This window comes from Perca flavescens, chromosome 3 (genome assembly GCF_004354835.1).
Source record: "Perca flavescens isolate YP-PL-M2 chromosome 3, PFLA_1.0, whole genome shotgun sequence".
NCBI lineage: Eukaryota > Metazoa > Chordata > Actinopteri > Perciformes > Percidae > Perca > Perca flavescens.
This window is the reverse complement of record NC_041333.1, coordinates 7057948-7075423: the sequence shown is the minus strand read 5'-3', so window position 1 is coordinate 7075423 and position 17476 is coordinate 7057948. Positions and strand designations below refer to the sequence as shown.

Here is a 17476-nt window from a genome sequence, read left to right as displayed (position 1 = left end):
GAAATTACCACTTCTCTCCATGACCGAGGGGCTTCACCTATTCTCAATATATGATTAAAGCAGTTAAGCAATATAGGTATTACTTGGGGTCTAAATATTTTGTACCGTTCAGACGGATAACCATCTGTGCCTGGTGCCTTGTTTGCTTTCAGCTTAGATATGGCCCAATTTAATTCTTCTATTGTTATTTCAGCCCACAGTATTCTATTCTGTTGTTTCCCTATTGATATTGGAAAAGGCAAAAATCTTTTTATACTTGGAGTATCGGCCCTATGTGGTTGAGTATATAAATCTTTGTAGTATAATTCAAAAGCTTCTTGAATATCTTTTAACCTATTACATACCTTTTGGGTCTTAGTGTTTCTAATTTTATAAATTGTATTTTTTGCCTGTTGTTTCGTTATCTTCCAGGATAGAAGTTTCATTGCTTTAGATCCTGTTTTGTAATACCTTTTGTTTAGCGAATTTGAATTGACTCTCTATTTCCTCATCATAAATCCCATTTAGCTCTTGTTTAACTTTTCTTAATCGAATCAGTATCTGTGGATCTCTCTGTTTGCTGTGTCTGATCTCCAAGTTTCTCATTTCCTCCTGCAAAGCTAATAATCTTCTTTGTTTCTCTTTTTTATGAAAAGCAGTTAGAGCAATAAGTCTGCCTCGTATTACAGCTTTTGCGGCATCCCACAGGGTACTTGGAGATACTTCCCCATTATCATTGCATTGGAGATGCTGAAGTTGAACATTTAAATCCCCACCAAATATAAGGGTTCCATAGGATTCTGTGGCTATAAAATCAAATATTTTCTTAAAAAGGGGTTTAGTGTGTCCTGGTGGAGCATATACATTAAGTAACATTACTTCTTTATTATCTAATTTACCTTTAACTAATATATATATCTTCCCTCTTTATCTTCAATTTTGGAATTAAATTCAAAATTCACTGCATTAGGAATCAAGATAGCCACTCCCCTCCTTCGTCCTGATTTATGGGATGAGTAATAAGTATTTTGAAAACCCAGTTTCTTTAGTTTCTCGTGTTCTGGTGGAGATAAATGGGTCTCTTGCCAAAAAATTACCTGTATTCTCTCTCTCGTTTCATTTTTGCAATAATTCTACTCCTTTTAATCGGATTATGTAGCCCATTGACATTAAGTGTAATTATTTTATATTCCTGACCATGCATTTACTAGTTTTAATTCGCACTCCTTTATATAGCGTTTCCCATGACAACCTAATAAACAGAGCGAACAATGTATGAACAATCATAACAAAGAACAGTAAAATAAAATGAAAATAAAAAGAAGACTTCCAAGTCCAGCGATGGACGGGCCCTCACGCCTCTGCGCGTGTCGGGGTTACCGGCGGACGCCGCTCCTTGCGACTGCGCATTTGCGCGGCACTCAGACACCGCGAATCGTCAACAATGAAAAGGGAACTTCCCGCCGAGTACAACGATACCTCACACAAGATTCTACGTCATGCGGTTCATTAGCTGTGAAAGGGGGCGTGGCCAAAGCATAGGGGGCGGGTCAAACCATCACCAATAAAAAAGGAAGTCTATGCTGAGTTCAATGATACCTCACACAAGGGTTTACATCAATCGGGTCATTAGTTATAAAAGGGGGCTTGGCTTAAGTAAGTGGGCGTCTTGAGTAAGTGTCATATTATAGGGGGCGGCTCAGTATCACATGTAGACCACACATTCTGAGTTTCAAAATCGGATGATGTTTGTCATATAAGGCGCATTTCATGTTGCCAGCAGGGGGCACTAGGACCAAAATTGAATTTTAGCCTGTAGGTGTCCTCAGGCCTGGACCCTTGTCAATCGTGGGAAATTTCGAAACGCACAAAATGGCCGCCACGCCCTATTACGAAAAGTTTTTCTTTTAACAACTTTTCATCTTTAACTTCTTAAGATGGTACAGACCAAGTTTGAAGTTGATCGGATGAAATCTCTAGGAGGAGTTCGTTAAAGTACGACATGTGGAAATGGCCAAAATCGCACTAATTTCGAACATTTAATTCAAAATGGCGGACTTCCTGTTGAGTTTAGGGTAAGGCTCTAATGAAGTTTTTTGTACATCTTACATATGTGTACCAAGTTTCGTGAGTCTACGTTAAACGCACTGCAGGGGCTCAATTTTCTTAACTTTCTAGGGGGCGGTAGCGAGCCATTTTTGTGCGCCTATTCCGAAACCCTTAAAATACGTAAATTTTCACCAGACTTGATGCGACCGCCAAATTTGGTGAGTTTTTGAATATATTAAGCCCCTCAAAAAGCCAATTCATTTGACGGGAAAATAATAGAAACAATAATTCCTTCAGTTTCAATAGGGCCTTCGCCGCTGTCGGCGCTCGATCCCTAATTACAGATACAATATCGCTCATCTGGATGTGCTGTCTTAGAGGTTTACGGCTCCTGCTGCAGACATCATAATCGCACAATCGATTCCTGTTGATTTTATGCGAATATCACACACCAATATTATCATCAGTTGATCCCGGAGTGACATGGTGGAAACCTCGTAACTTCTCCCGTATCCGTTCTTGATCTACGGTAGCTTGGCGGCGGCGGTTTGCCCCTGTTCTTCCCCACGTTGCAAGTCTCCGCTGTTTTGGTTCAGGCTCCTTGAAGTTATCAAGAGAGAATCCTTTCTTCTTCAAGTCTTTAACAGCCTCTGCTGCATTCTCGTAGGTTTGGGTACCATTTTCAAAGAAAACTCCCAGCTTTGCTGGGTATGGCGTTTGGAATGGAATACCCTTGGACTGGAGCTCCTTTAAAATCCCCATATATTCCTTCCTCCTTTTCAATATTTCTGGAGGGTAGTCCGAGTCGAAATATATCCTCTTTCCTTCAAATCGAATTTCTTTCTTCTTCCATGCTGTGTGCAGTACTTGTTCTTTCACTCTAAACTCCTGGAAGCAAAGAACCAGCGATCTGGGTGGTGCGTCGCGTGGAGGCTTTGGTGCTCTGTGGCAGCGCTGTATTCCAATCTCCGTTTCCGTGGACAGCAGGCCAAGCTCCGATTTTATAAGCCTCGTCACAAACTCTAGTAGGTCGCCTCCCTCGGATCCCTCCGGGGCTTCTATGTCGGTTAACTTTGTTAGCAGAGCATCTTGATTCTCCAACACTTCAAGGAGTGCGTCACTTGCTGCCACATTCCATTCTTCCATGTCGGCGATACGTTCTTCTGCTTCCGTCACTCTGCTGTTCGTGGTTTGCAGTTTGCCTGAGAAGTCTTTAAATTTCTGATTAATTTCTTCTCTAAGCTCGTTCAGCTCATTCCGCATATCATCCCGAAGCGAGAGTCGGAATGCACCCATATCATTTTTTAAGTCCGCTCTAAACACTCGTATTTCGTCTTGAATGGTCCGTATACCAGAGCTAGCTACTGCTTCGCTTGCTTTCCCGGCCTCGCCATTACCGTCTTCGCCGCCGTCCATATCTCCGGTTGTTTCTCCTTTTTCACGTCTGGAGCCTGCTTTATTTTTAGCCCTTTTTTGCTTCTCCCCTTCCATGTTAAACTTGCGCTTGTTTTTAACTTCCCAAGTGTAATATCCAGGGGATTACAATCGACCGGTCTGGAGACGTTGTTTCAAGCAGCCATCTGCTTCAGCGCTACACCGGAAGTCCCCTCCCTGTGATACATTTTTAGGTTGGGGAGGTCCAAGCCTCCCGTGTTTGTGGTACATTGCAGGGTAGAGTATTTTAGCCTAGGTTGGTTATTATTCCAAATATACTGTTGAATTAAAGTATCAAGTTTCTTCCAGAAATGTATTGGTGGAGGTAACGGGATCATTGTACTTAAGAAATTCACACGAGGAACTATGTTCATTTTAACAACAGCAATCCTGGACCATAGCGATGCCAGCAGCGTTAGCTTGGGCTAACGCTTCAAGAGAGATTGATTACTTGCCACAAGTAGTTCCACTCTAGGCCGTCGAAAGCCTTTTCAGTAGTACTAGATTTAAATCAGGATTGATCAGGATCTACTTTCATCATATGTCGACGTGCATATACCGAAACAAATGCTATTTTCCTACTCCTTATCGTGGTACATATATAAGATATCCTGATAGGTCTTTACTAGGGCTGGGCGATATGGACCAAAAGTCATATCCCGATATATTTTGGCTGAATATCTATATACGATATATATCCCGATATTTTTTTCCGCAAAGTGAGAGCAAATGTTCAGTCAAAGCCAAAATCAAATATGACATGTCACAAGTAGTTTCATAGAGACAGTTGCAAAATCAAATAAATAATAAACCGGTTTCTTCACTTGGTTCATGATTAAATGCTCAGCTGTTCAAATAACAATAAAATGTAAACCTAAATACTGTATAACAGGAGTACCTTTTTTGAAATCAAAGCTCCATATTTGTGATTCGTTCCAAAGGTCAATTAAGCTTTTGATATTAATATAATCTACTTTGTTCAAAATGTAATGCCTCATGCCTGTAAGCCTAGGTTTATAGTCCCATTCTTCCACTTGATACTGCTTCCACTTAAGTAAACTAAAAGATGAACTATCGACTACAAAACAAAGAAACTAATTAATGTGTTAATACAAAGAATATTTATTATGATCGGTTCACAGATCTGAGTCCAAACGGAAACTTCACCCTTCTGAACTAAGAGTTTCTGCTTCAAGGTGAAGTTTAAAACAGACTGAAATGTCCAGGCTCATTCCTCCACTATTTATTTCTGTATGTATTTATGCGTTACATGTAATTTTAACGGGCACTGAGCTCCAGATCCTGCAGCCGCAGACGGTCTCTGCTGCCCCGCTGTAGCTTCTCTCCGTCCGCCTGCCGCCGGCAAACTTATTGGAACTTTCCGCCGATATCGACATACAGGTCGTCCTGGACTACGTGTAAGATCCTACCGATCACCACTCTGTCTTTGGCTGGTCCGATCTGGATCAGCGGGGACCCCAAGCGCAGCAGCGAGGCAAAACTGTGTTTTTCCCGGGGGAAGAGACGCTGCGGCCGGCCACGGAGCTCTCCGCCTCCCGCTGCCGCCGGAGCTCAGATTGCTGGTCGAAGGCGGCATACATAATCATAAAACACATTGTCACCTGTTAAATGTTATTCATTGCTGTTTGTTCTTTTCATTTCCTCTATCGAACATAATTAAGCAGTACAAAAGTCCGGCATCTTTAGCGTTGATCTGAATGCTTCGGACCCCTGTTCCAAGATGGCGGCGGTTTTGACGTATGTTTAGAACCTCAAGGCGACATCTGTGTATATATCTATGGGAGCAAGGATCACATTTGAACTATATCGATATATGCGATATGGTCTAATTCCATATCTCATTTAAAAATATATCGATATATTTTTAAAATCGATATATCGCCCAGCCCTAGTCTTTACTGCTTTTGTCTACGGGGAGTGCAAATTTCCATGACAGCAACACAATGGAGCCCTTGGTTTTGGTGTCGTCACTAGATGAGGCAGCAACCTGAAGTATTTGTTTTGTAAACAATTTACATCTCTTTTACATAAATGTGACTTGTATAAGCGCCACATCTATGTTCTCCCTTCTGAAATAGTCCAGGAATTTAGCTCGTTTGATCGGCCCCTGATGTTAACTGAAAGGATTGAAAGCTCAGCCATCTTCAAACCTTACACGCATACATGTCTTGAGTACCCTACCGGAATTTGCTGATACATTTGTAGCAAAGGGTGAACTGTTAGCTCTGCGCAAAGTGTGGTAAAACATAAAAAATAAAATAAATCCCCTAACCCTCTGAGACCGCAGACCCCAACCCTCTGCGGTATCTTGCAGATATATCTTGCAGATATATCTTGCAGAAGCAAGATATGTGGCCACATCAAACGCAGCTCGCGCAAACTCCAGCCCACAATTACCCCTCCTGTCTAAAGTCACAGTTACGTTTAAACAGGTCTAGTAAACTTCTTATGCTAATCATGAACGGTGTTACAAAAACCCTAGAACTAGGTCTCAACTAGCTATCAAATTCTGAAATAAGCTAAGTGAAAAAACACACCAACCTGGTTGGAGTAATAAACATAGATTATAAGATGAACAGTCAGCATTTATCATCACGGGTTTAATGTTCCTTTAAAGCTTGGCTCCAAAACTTACTTACAGTGTCCTCGAAACAAATTTAGCACGGTAGCCCAGACACCGTTAGTCCACAGCCACTGGGTCCGCCAGCCTCTGCCCCGCTGCTGGCTCTAGCACCAGACGCAAAGTCCCCCCGCAATCCTCTGGCTCCGTTGTCTGCAACAGGCCCCGGGGCAGAGGGGCCCTTGTTGATTTTGCGTCATCCTCCACATCCAGCTCCCTACAGAAAACGTCTGCATCTGTGGCTGCGGTCACTCTCAGGGTGGCCAGGTGGATGAGCAGATCCGGGGTGCACCTAGAATGTATCTCATGTTGTGCTCCTTCAAGCTCCCAGTGCCGCTGGGTCGTGAATGCGCCACAGTCAGGTTGCATCAGATCACGCACCGTAGTTCCCTCTGCCTCAAGCTCTTCCCTAATGTGTTGCAGTGAGGCATTAATTGAAGTAAACTGAGTCACTGTGATAGCAGATAAAATGGCGTTGAAGAAAAAAGAATAGACCTGGTTATTCAATAAAATGCGGAGGTGGGTACGAGAGCCCTAGCTTTCTGCGACCGGCTGCTGGTCATGTGATCTCTCAGGGAAAGCATCCTTGATATATTTCAACTATGATTTCAACCCAGTGCCATGACTGAACACCGCCGGCCCTCGCAATGAAAAAACCAGACCCACTGGGAATTCTCTCGAAACAATTCGAACACAGCTACTTTTAAACATTATGAAAGACTTGAGATATCAACAGGTTTTTGAATATGCACAAACAGTGAATGTAAACAGCTTAGTCAGAATATTGTCTTTTACATAATATTCTGGTTTTTCATCTCTACCACATTTTTTTGACCTGTGAAGACCTCTAGCCTGATGTAAAGGCTTGGGAGAGTAAATGACAAAGGCGCTGCTGTTCAAGTGTTGACAGATATAAGTAAACATAGTAATAACTGTCCCATAATTATAACAACCGGTAGGCTACAATGTCAAATTATATAAATACTTGTGGTCTAATTTCGTCAAAGCTACAGTAAGCTGTCAACCCATATACAGCACTATTTTTACAGACTGAACAATAAGTGTTTGTGTGTATGTCTTCTCCTCAGCCACAACCTGCTGGACTCCAAGATCAACACTGTGCTGTCCATGTGCCAGGACACCAACCTCCTGAATCCTGTCCATGGCATCGTCCAGAGTGTGGTGTACCACGAGGAGTCACCCCCCCAGTACCAGCCCTCCTACTTACAAAGTAATACACGCTGACTTTATCACATTCTGTACAGGCCAAGCATGTTAAAAAGACTGGAAATGGGGGAGAGAGGGAGGTATGACATGCATCAAAGGTCCCAAGGCTGGAAACAAACCCAGGACGTTGCATAATGTGGAATGAGCTGTAACATGCTACAAAGGCTCTCCAAGGCCAAGCATGTTAACTCCATTGGTTGTACAGTTGGGACACAACCTGTTGCTTAAAATAGGAAGTTACCTAAAACTGTGACAGTTATTTAAAATGGATCACAGCTCTGTGCCTTTGTAAGTAAGCATGTTCACTCTGTCTCCCATGTCTTCCATGTCACCTCTCCTCCTCCTCCCTCCTCATCTCTCCATTCTTTCCCTTCTCTCCATCTCTGTCATTTTACAGGCTTTGGCTTTAATGGACTTTGGAGGTTTGCCGGACCCTTCTCTAAGGTATGAATGATTATTTTCTCCTGTTATAGAATGTACATTTACAGAATAAAGCACAGTGTACTAGATATACAAAACATGTGACACATTTTATTGTAAAAGAAGTTGATGGCAGACTTTTCATCCCACTGCACACTGGCAACATTTGTAGTATTTATTACAGTATTTATTAAATTGAGCTTCAAATCATTTTTTTGCGGAAGACTTTATTTAAGCAGGATGTCTCCTGGGGTTTGTAGCGTAATAATATTCCATATTGGGGCAACAATTTTTAAATGCAATATGGATGCATTTAAGGTCCCATGGCATGAAAATTTCACTTTATGAGGTTTTTTAACATTAATATGAGTTCCCCCAGCCTGCCTATGGTCCCCCAGTGGCTAGAAATGGCGATAGGTGTAAACTGAGCCCTGGATATCCTGCTCTGCCTTTGAGAAAATGAAAGCTCAGATGGGCTGATCTGGAATCTTGCTCCTTATGAGGTCATAAGGAGCAAGGTTACCTCCCCTTTCTCTGCTCTGCCCCCCCAGAGAATTTGGCCCACCCATGAGAGAGAGAGACATCATGGCTTTCAAACGAGCAAAGTGGCAGTTGGTCAAGGCCACACCCCCACCCTCCACCTTGCCCCACCCCTCTCTCCTCCTCAATAGCTACAGACACAAAAATGGCAGATACTAAGGAAAGCTCATTGTGGGACTGGCTCCATTGGCTGTAATTCTGCACGAAGGTTGAATTTCGGGAAAGATACTTCAGATACAGTATTAGGGGACCACTAAAGTCTATATAAAAGAGACTTCAGATACAGTATTAGGGGACCACTAAGGTCTATATAAAAGATACTTCAGATACAGTATTAGGGGACCACTAAGGCCTATATAAAAACATCCAAAGAGCACCATGTCATGGGACCTTTAACATTTGATTTTAATTAAACAAATAACAATCAATTACAACATAGCCTACAGCCAATATAATATATGGTGAAAATGTGCATCGGACAACTTGGATTTATAAAGCAGGCATCTTCTAAACATTAGTTTCACCTCTTTATCAATCTCGCATTGCAGCGCTGTTGGGTAAAGTCCGGCTTACCCACACAGGATAGGAGAGGAAAAAAATAAACACTCTGGGTTGTTTGCATTTCTGTGACTATATATTTAACTTTGAAATGTTTCTGAAACTGTGTAATGTTCCATCTGGTGATCATAAATGACCAGTAACAGCAAAAGAGACTAACAGTGAAAAGAACCCTAGTTTTATATAGTTTTTATTAATGCCTCTGCCCTGTCCGATTTTTTTTCCCACAAAGTCACAAAATGATTTACGGCAGGTAGACGGCGCTACAGAGCACACATTCTGATGGGTTACAGATTTCGGCGTAACACCAGAAAAGCCTGTAGTGCGTATCCAGCCAGTTAAAAGGTAGCAGGAGATTTCTTTATATAGGCCTACTTTTATTTTAGAAGTAGTAGGCATAGTTATGGCTAATACTGGGGCAGGGCCATCACAGGAAAGAAGGAAATAAACGGAGAACTGAAAGGGAAAGTGATAGATGGAGACAATTACGGGATTGTAAATGATTCAAAACCCACCCCGAATTGGCCCTCAGGTATGTAATAGGTCTATTTTATTCATTAAATAACTTTACAATGCGCGATGTGGTTGTAGTCAGTTTTCATTTTGTTTAAGTAAGTGTTTGTGTTGGCCTACTATTTTCTTTTCCCTTGTCCCCCTGTACTAGAGCTAAAGATCTTTGCCCGAACCAGACGGGTTCAGTCAGGTTTGGTCTTAATTTCTATCATATTACACGGGCTCGGGCCGGGCTCGGGCTTGTGCTCCGGGTTGCGCAGTAAATGAGCGGTCATGTGATGTATTTCAATTAGCGTGAAAATAGATGCTGAGGAGGTGAAACGGAGGCTGGCCTCTGGAGGACTTATTTTATTTCTTTGTTCCAACTTCTAAGTGGCCTATAGCCTACGTTAGGCATGAATAAATGATGTTAAAAAATGTATAAATGACTCATTCTTGACGAAAGGCAAAAGAGCTGTGTGCGTGCGTAATAATGTTGGGCTGTAAATGGGTTCGGGCTTTTAAAAAGCTGTCAATCAAAATGTATCCTACTTGTCGGGCAGAGGCCGAATTCTGTCGGGCATGGGCTGTGTCGGGCCTAACTTTTAAGGCCTGATTACAGCTCTACCCTGTACCTGTGTAAACCGTCCGTGGGTTTTGGTGAAATGTGCTATTATTAGATTTGTTGCTACAACAAACTCTTAATGCTTTGGCTCGTTACACGGTGAGAGTGATAACATTACCCGGTTTAGCTCACGATACATCCAAAGTAGGCTATGGATGCAACACTTGAAATGCAACGATGCATCTGTAATTATTATAATTATAATGACTTATTCTCTTATTGTAAATGAATGATTTTCTGTCTGAGCAAAACATTTATCGCAACTATATGACCTCCCCTAACTCAGTAATACAGCATCGTAAAGAAAAGACCTTTACAACAGCAAATGTGGTAAAAACACTACCGCTTTTGTCCAAAGCGGTCGCTAGAATCAACAAAAACTGAAAGTTACATATAGCCACTTTAAACCAATCACATTTGTCTTTTGTGGCGCTAAACTCCAGACGCAGCAACGGTGGCTCTGCTAAATAATCTCAGGAAGGAACTTGTTTTGGTGGAACATTTGCCCCCCCACAAAAGAAAACACCACATACAATATTAAATGAAGTTAACTGTTAACACAATACAGTAACGTGAGCTATTTAAATTAGCTGGATAAATGGTTAAACCTCATTTGCTCATACCAGTGTATCGCTATGTGTTAATTGTCCACGGCAATCCCACTAATCTGTCCCAAAACGGAGTAAGCCCTGACTGCAGTACGCAGATCGAGGAGTCGCTCAATGTGGGTGGAGCTAAATGTTTGACTCCGCCGGAAAACACAGGACTTTCAAGCTGACCGGAGATCTTTTCCCGCGTGTGAAGTTTGCTTTTCCCGTTGTTGTTTTTCTTAACCCAACCGTCCGTTGTTGGCATCCCCCAGAGACATGGGCTTGTTTCCCGCGAATTACATTTGCTTTCCCCATTATTCTTTGCCTTAACCCAGCGACGGAGCGGAACCAAAACATCTACCGGGAAAATTTGGAGACCGCCGGCCGGCAGGCAGTGTCCGTCCGCGGGCAGTTACCGGCAATTTCCACTGGATGCGGAACGCCTCCGGAACGTCGACGGAGTCATTAGGTTTCCATTAAAGTCAATCTGTGTATTTCCACTGACTGCGGAACGTCTGCGTCCCTACTCCGTCCCAGTTACGTCAGTCCGCAGCCCTCCGGAGCAGATACGCAGAGCTTCTATTGTTGACGGACAACGGAGAGCTCCGCAGCAATTCAGCACACGGCAGATAGTGCGGGACAGGAAGTGGAGCACAGAAACAAAATAAATAACCGGTTAATTAAAAAGCATTAAAAGGTAGTGTCCGTCCGCTTGCAGGCAGCCGGCAGCCAGCGTCCGTTCGCGGGCAGCCAGCCAGCCGGCAGCCACGTCCGTTCGCGGGCAGCCAGCGTCCGTCCGCGGGCAGCCATTGTCCGTTCGCGGGCAGGCAGCGTCCGTCCGCGGGCAGGCAGCCGGCAGGTTAGTCCGTCCAGACTTTACCGATTGCCACTCCGCCTCTGCCTTAACAACCGTCAGTTGTTGTCTGGCGTTCCCCAGAGACCAGGGCTCATTTCCCGGGAGTCATGTTTGCTTTCCCCGTTCTTCTTTTCCTAAACCCAACCCCGTTCTTTTTTCCTTTTTACAATTCAAATATCATGATTTATTATAATCTATATATCTATATATAATATGTTTTATAAAGGTGTTGCATTGACGTTTGAGAATGTGCTGCTGATGTCCGCCACCAGATGGCGCGCCCACGGTGCAATTGCCAAAACGTGCCAGTTAGAGAGGAAACGCCATAAACATACAGTATTCTTTGTAAATCTACAATCATTCCCCAAAAGAACCAAGCAGGCCTGCCTTATTGCAGCATCCAAATCTTCTTCAAAACTTTTCATTTTCAGTGTGTAGCTCGCAGACTCAAAGTTTGTTGTTTGTTGGGATTTTGAGAACAGGGACACACAAAGAGCGGCAGGCGAGGGACCTCACGTGCCGGATGTCAGGCAGTTATCCTGGAAATGTACTTCCATTGATCCAGACTCCCTCTTTATCTATCCCATAATCTTCGGGACTACTTTCATCATCATACATGCCAGCATATATAGCTGTCATATACTTTATGGTACATGCATTGCATTAACGAAAGAAAAAATTATCGTAATTATAAGTTACTAAATTACAAGATCAGGTTTACTTCCGACATCAGACAAAAAAGGAAATGGTTCACAAAGCTTCATTCAGCTATCACTAATTTAATCTGCTTGTATTTCCTTATTACAGAAGTGTTCTTGCAGGAAGAGAGGGACTTCCAGTAGCTTAGCATCTCAATGACATACTAATATTAATTCCATCCAGATTAAGTAACATATTTCCCATTGTCTCATACCGAGAAGCAAATTAAAGCAGATTAAATCATCATTGCCCACTAATCTCAAGGTGATTGATAACTATACCTTAACTTGCCCTAAAGTTAAGATCATCTCAAGAGATAATTTAGTAGCAATTACTTATTATCATTAATTAATACCCAAATTGATTAATAACTCAAAATTATGCATCATCACTAGTTTACCTTAAATAACAGCATATAAACTAAACCTTCATTTGGACGCCACCCTTATTTTAAAAAAAAGGGAAGTTTTTGTGTCTAAGTGACTGATGGGAACAGCATTTTTTTAAATTGGTCTAGTATTAAACAAGGCTCTGGAAAAACAAGCTGCAATGGATTGTTAATGGGCAATTGCTTACCTTCCATTTGCATCCACTAAAAGTGCTGGTTTTGCCACTGACATGCTCAAGTTATTATTCTAAGTTCAAGTTAGTACTCATCCCTTAGTATTCTAAGGGATATTAATGATTAACCGGTCGTTAATACCGATTAATACTATCAGTTAAACAGTTAAAATAAAATTATCAAAACACTTCTCATATTGCTAGACCTACTGTATCTCAACAGCGCTGTGGAGTAAGAATGTATGTGTCGTGTAGCTAGACAGCTACACCACACATACATCCTAGGATAGGAGAAATTAAGTTAACTGTTCACACAATACAGTAACATGAGCTACTTAAATTGGCTGGATACATTTGCGCTTACCAGTTACCAATTCATTAAGTTATGTTTTCATATAATGCAAATTAAATACATTTCATAAGATGTTGACATGAACAAGGTGTGTATGTGTTGATATGGTGTTATAATGCAAGTGTTGTCTTACAGTGGTTATCCATAAATCATTCAGCAGTGTTCACCTAGTCAACACTGTCAACACTTAGGCCATCAGTCTAACATTTGTCTTCTTCTCTGCCACCCCGACACACACCTGCTAACCCTGCAGCAAACGCAGATACCTGACTATGCCGAGCTGATCGTCAAGTTTCTGGAGGCGTTGATTGACAGCTACCTTCCAGCAGCTGATGAGGAGCGAGGGGAAGAGCAGCTAAGGACACCCACCTCACCCTACCCCCCCACCAGCCAGAGCCAGCTCAGCATCACTGCCAACCTTAACCTGTCCAACTCCATGACCTCACTGGCCACCTCGCAACACTCACCAGGTCCCTCTCTCACACACACACACACACGCACACGCGCACACACACGCACACGCGCACACACACACACACACCCCCGCAGGCTCCATCTGCAGCTGATTTAAGTCACAATCCAAGACCAGAACATCTAAAGGAGGTACTTTGTGGTCATTTTCAAAAACCCAAATGGGAGCTTAGTGAGTGTTCCTCATAGATTACCACGTTACTTAAAGTTCTATTCATAACTCCGGTTCTTTGAGTAACATGAGTGAGATGTCTCACTATGGGAGCAAGCCTCACTGCAGCACTTATCTCATTACACCAATCCTGATTGGCTGTAAATGTGTGTCCATCTGCACCAAGTAGTGCCACCTACCATAAATAGAGTGTGCGGATGGCACAGCGTCATTCAAGATAAGCAACCTCTTATCACCTGCCCAGCAAGAAGGGTTGTGGGGTCTCACTCATATTACTCAAAGAACGGGGGTTATGATTATATTAGATAATATTTGTTTCCATGTCTCACTATGGGATATGGTAGCTCCCGAATTGCCTCCACCACCCTGCAGGAGAGTAGGGCTGTCAATGAATATTCTAAATTCGAATATATATTCGATTAGTAAAAAAAAAAATAATTATATTCTAATATTATAAAAGAGTTAAAAAAAAATGGCACTACCGCAAATCGTTTGTGGGCCTGGGCCGCTACTGCCTAAACATTTAGCTTCCTTACTGATTGAACCTAGCCTAGTCTCACTGACCTATCTCCACAGTGATGTTGAGGAAGCCCAGAAGAGACTTCACAGCGAGCGAGTGGGTGTGTTGATGACGTTCTATCGTGCAGCTGCCGGTACCGGAAAGTAAACAAAGAAGAAGATGGCACAAGACGCTTATGTAAATCTAACTGCAGAGACAACCCTTACCTAGCTCTTTCTTTTGTGAGTGACAATGCCAAAATCCTCGGACCGGCAAGAGACTTCGGTTGTTTATGACAATTGAAGTTTCGGCCCTCTCTGGATTTTGAGAGAGATGATCGGAGGTCTTGCGTCTTCTCGTTCTCGACCCATATCTCCGCATGGTATGCGGTGACGAGCAAGAGGACGTTTAATGCTCTGGCCGAGAGCCTTATCGGTCAGGGCTGACTAAAGCTAGTCCGACTCAGTGGCTCAATTGGAGGCATACACAGGAAACCCAGCCCCTCCATCTCCAGGAAGACAGGGAGAAGCTGCTTCGACGGGGCAATCTTTTCCCCTCACAATGGGTCCTGGGTCCAACAGGTCAGTGGGGAGAGAAGAAGCTGGCGTGCTCCTCTCACCTCCATCCTTAAAAGCAGTGAAGGAGTCTGGTCCAGGACTCGTCTTTATCTTCGTCTCCCCCATAGTCCTGTTCAAGGACGTCTTCCTCGTGGGGCGAACAAGGTGTAGATCCGCCCAGCACAGTGTATTTTATTTTGAATAATAACAATCTGCCCTGTGCTGAATTGCTGCGGAGCTCTCCGGCATCCGTCAAAAATAGAAGCTCTGCGTATCTGTTCGTGAGGGCTGCGGATCGCCGGAGCTGGGACGTAGTCGGAACGCAGCCATTCCGCAGTCAGTGAAAATACACACATTGACTTTAATGGAAACCTATTGACTCCGCCGCCGTTCCGGAGTGGATCCGCAGCCGTTCCGCAGTTGGTGGAAATTGGGGGTAAGCCAACTAACCTTGACGCGAAATATGCTCCGAGTGGGAAGAGGTTTTTGAATCACACTGTGCCATCCGCACACACTATGGTAGGTGGCACTACCTGGTGCGGACGGACAAGCGTTTACCAGCAAATCAGGATTGGCGAATGAGACAAGTACTTGAGGGGGTCACAGTGAAGCGTGATTTATGCTTCTGCATTAAATCTATGCCGTGAGTACGTACGTAGGTACGCGGAGATACCGACCCTACGCTGTAGCCTGACGTGCACCTCTCGAAAAATTTAACTATACGTTGCAGCAATGCACGTTGCTCAACCATGGCTGCATGGCTTGCATTCCTGGTTCTCCTTCTCCATAAACAACATGAAATCAAGGAGGTGGTTAACTTTTCCTGCTACAGATTTCTGACTGTGGTCAGAAAGCACAGGGAAGACACTTTGTTTCTCCCACTAGAGCACCGTGCCTGTCAGCAGCAACTTCTCGCTGTGCCGCCGGTTCCGCGGGGCGGCCTGGACACCGGGAGAGTCCAGTACAGCCTGACTCTGCTAACAGAGATACCATTAACGCTTGCTTCACAGCGGCACGTTCAGATTCAGTCAAATCAGCGCCAGCCGCTGTGGATGAGAGGGAAGCTGGCTGCTGAAAATCGGGGGCGCCAAAACTTTCTCTATGTAGGAAAAACCCTGCTTACACTGACAACATACCAATATTCTGTGACATGATGAACATAATTTAGAGACGTGGTTCTCAGCTAGTGTAGTTTTAGGGTTCAAATTGGCCTTTAGACTAACTTAACACCCATTCTGTTTATTTATATTTATCGATTTGCCTGTCAGTGGATTTCAGTTCTATTCTGCCGCTTGAATTTGATTACCTAAAGTGAAAGAAAATGGGAATTTTAAAGTCATATACAAGAGAGTGAAATTAGGGCTTGACACAGCTGTTGAATCTAATTCCGCCTGTTTTTACAACGTAACTGTTAAGTTATGTGTGTCCTTATAACTAAATAAAGACACAGAGAGCTACGTGTGAATGTTTACTTGAACTTGTGTCACCTCACAAAACAGTCCCTGTCAAACTATAGTTCCCTTTACTTATGTACTTACATAATTATTGACAGGTTACAGCCCACTTTTAGACCATGTCCCACCAGTTAGGTACCACTGATTTAGGGGAAAGTCAGAGGAAATATTTGAGTTAGAATTTTAATCCTTTCCTGAAATTATTAAACAGATGGTAGCTAATGGCCTCACTCTTGTTTGACATACTGTACATGTTACACATACAGCATGCTTTTAAAACAATGTACAACTTTGTTATCTGTCCTCCCTGTGGTCCTCCAGGTGTTGATAAGGAAAATGTCCAGCTGTCCCCCAGCTCTGCTTTGTCCAGCGGGTGTCGCACTCGCCATGGTTCAGCCAGTCAGGTCCAGAAGCAGCGCAGTGCCGGCAGCTTCAAGAGACCCAGTATCAAGAAGATCGTCTGATCAGCCAGAGAACCGCCCCAACTTCCTCTCCACCAGGCCCCGTGCTGCACTTTTTTTACTCTTTTTATTTCCTCCTTCCTTTTCATGGTTGTTGCTCTGGCAGAAAAACAAGTTTTCTGTTTTGCATTGAGAAGAATATTAGCAACGGCAAACTTGAAAATTGTGCTGCTTGAGATTTTTTTCAAATCTTTCATTTGAGACAGCTCATGGTAGAGGAGAAACTTCTGTTAAATTATTTCTGTTCTCCTCTGGAGTCAATGTTTAAGCTCTTCTTCACAAGTGTTCAGCAGCAGTTGTGTCTCCTGCAGCAACGGAGGTCACACATGAAACTATTGGTGGGGGGGGATCCATCTGAGCCTGATGGGAATACAGTAAGATCAATGTTTAGTGTGGACATGGTCTGTGACATTTCCCAGACATAGGGAGGAACCAGTAACTGAAATTCTGTCTTTATGCTGAAGTTTGATCCGTAATATGTCCCTTGGCCTTCCTTATGAATAAACACCTCTGTGTCAGTGAGATGGACCAAATGACAGCAGTGGGGGGGGGTCTGTGAGACAGGACCTTCACTCTGGACCTGCTCGGACATCTCATCTCCCCAGTTCTGTACATATTTTACATAGACAGATGTACATATTTTACATAGACAGATTATGTAAAACTAGACCTTAGTGCTACTTTAGATGTTGACGTTTTCTCCATGGTGTGCCTTTGTCAGGGTTTTTCAATGTGTACAATTTGTAAAGTAAAAGTCAAACCTTGCTAGGGGACAAAGAACAGGTACTAATTATGGAGGCGAGCTGTCCATATCACCACCAGTTCACACGAGCTGCATC

At 43.2% G+C, this 17476-nt stretch overlaps 1 protein-coding gene across 3 annotated transcripts in view; it reads left to right on the top strand.

The window, feature by feature from the left end:
• The window catches only part of nf1a (neurofibromin 1a), a 282226-nt gene extending 265545 nt beyond the window's left edge, over nucleotides 1-16681 (top strand). For all 3 annotated transcript variants that reach the window (XM_028569967.1, XM_028569974.1, XM_028569961.1), the window contains 4 exons: nucleotides 7192-7334; nucleotides 7728-7774; nucleotides 13277-13493; nucleotides 16498-16681. In XM_028569967.1, the coding sequence (XP_028425768.1) occupies nucleotides 7192-7334; nucleotides 7728-7774; nucleotides 13277-13493; nucleotides 16498-16640 (550 nt within the window). In that variant the 3' untranslated portion in view covers nucleotides 16641-16681. The remainder of the gene's footprint in view (nucleotides 1-7191; nucleotides 7335-7727; nucleotides 7775-13276; nucleotides 13494-16497) is intronic.
• Nucleotides 16682-17476: the final 795 nt, after the last annotated feature.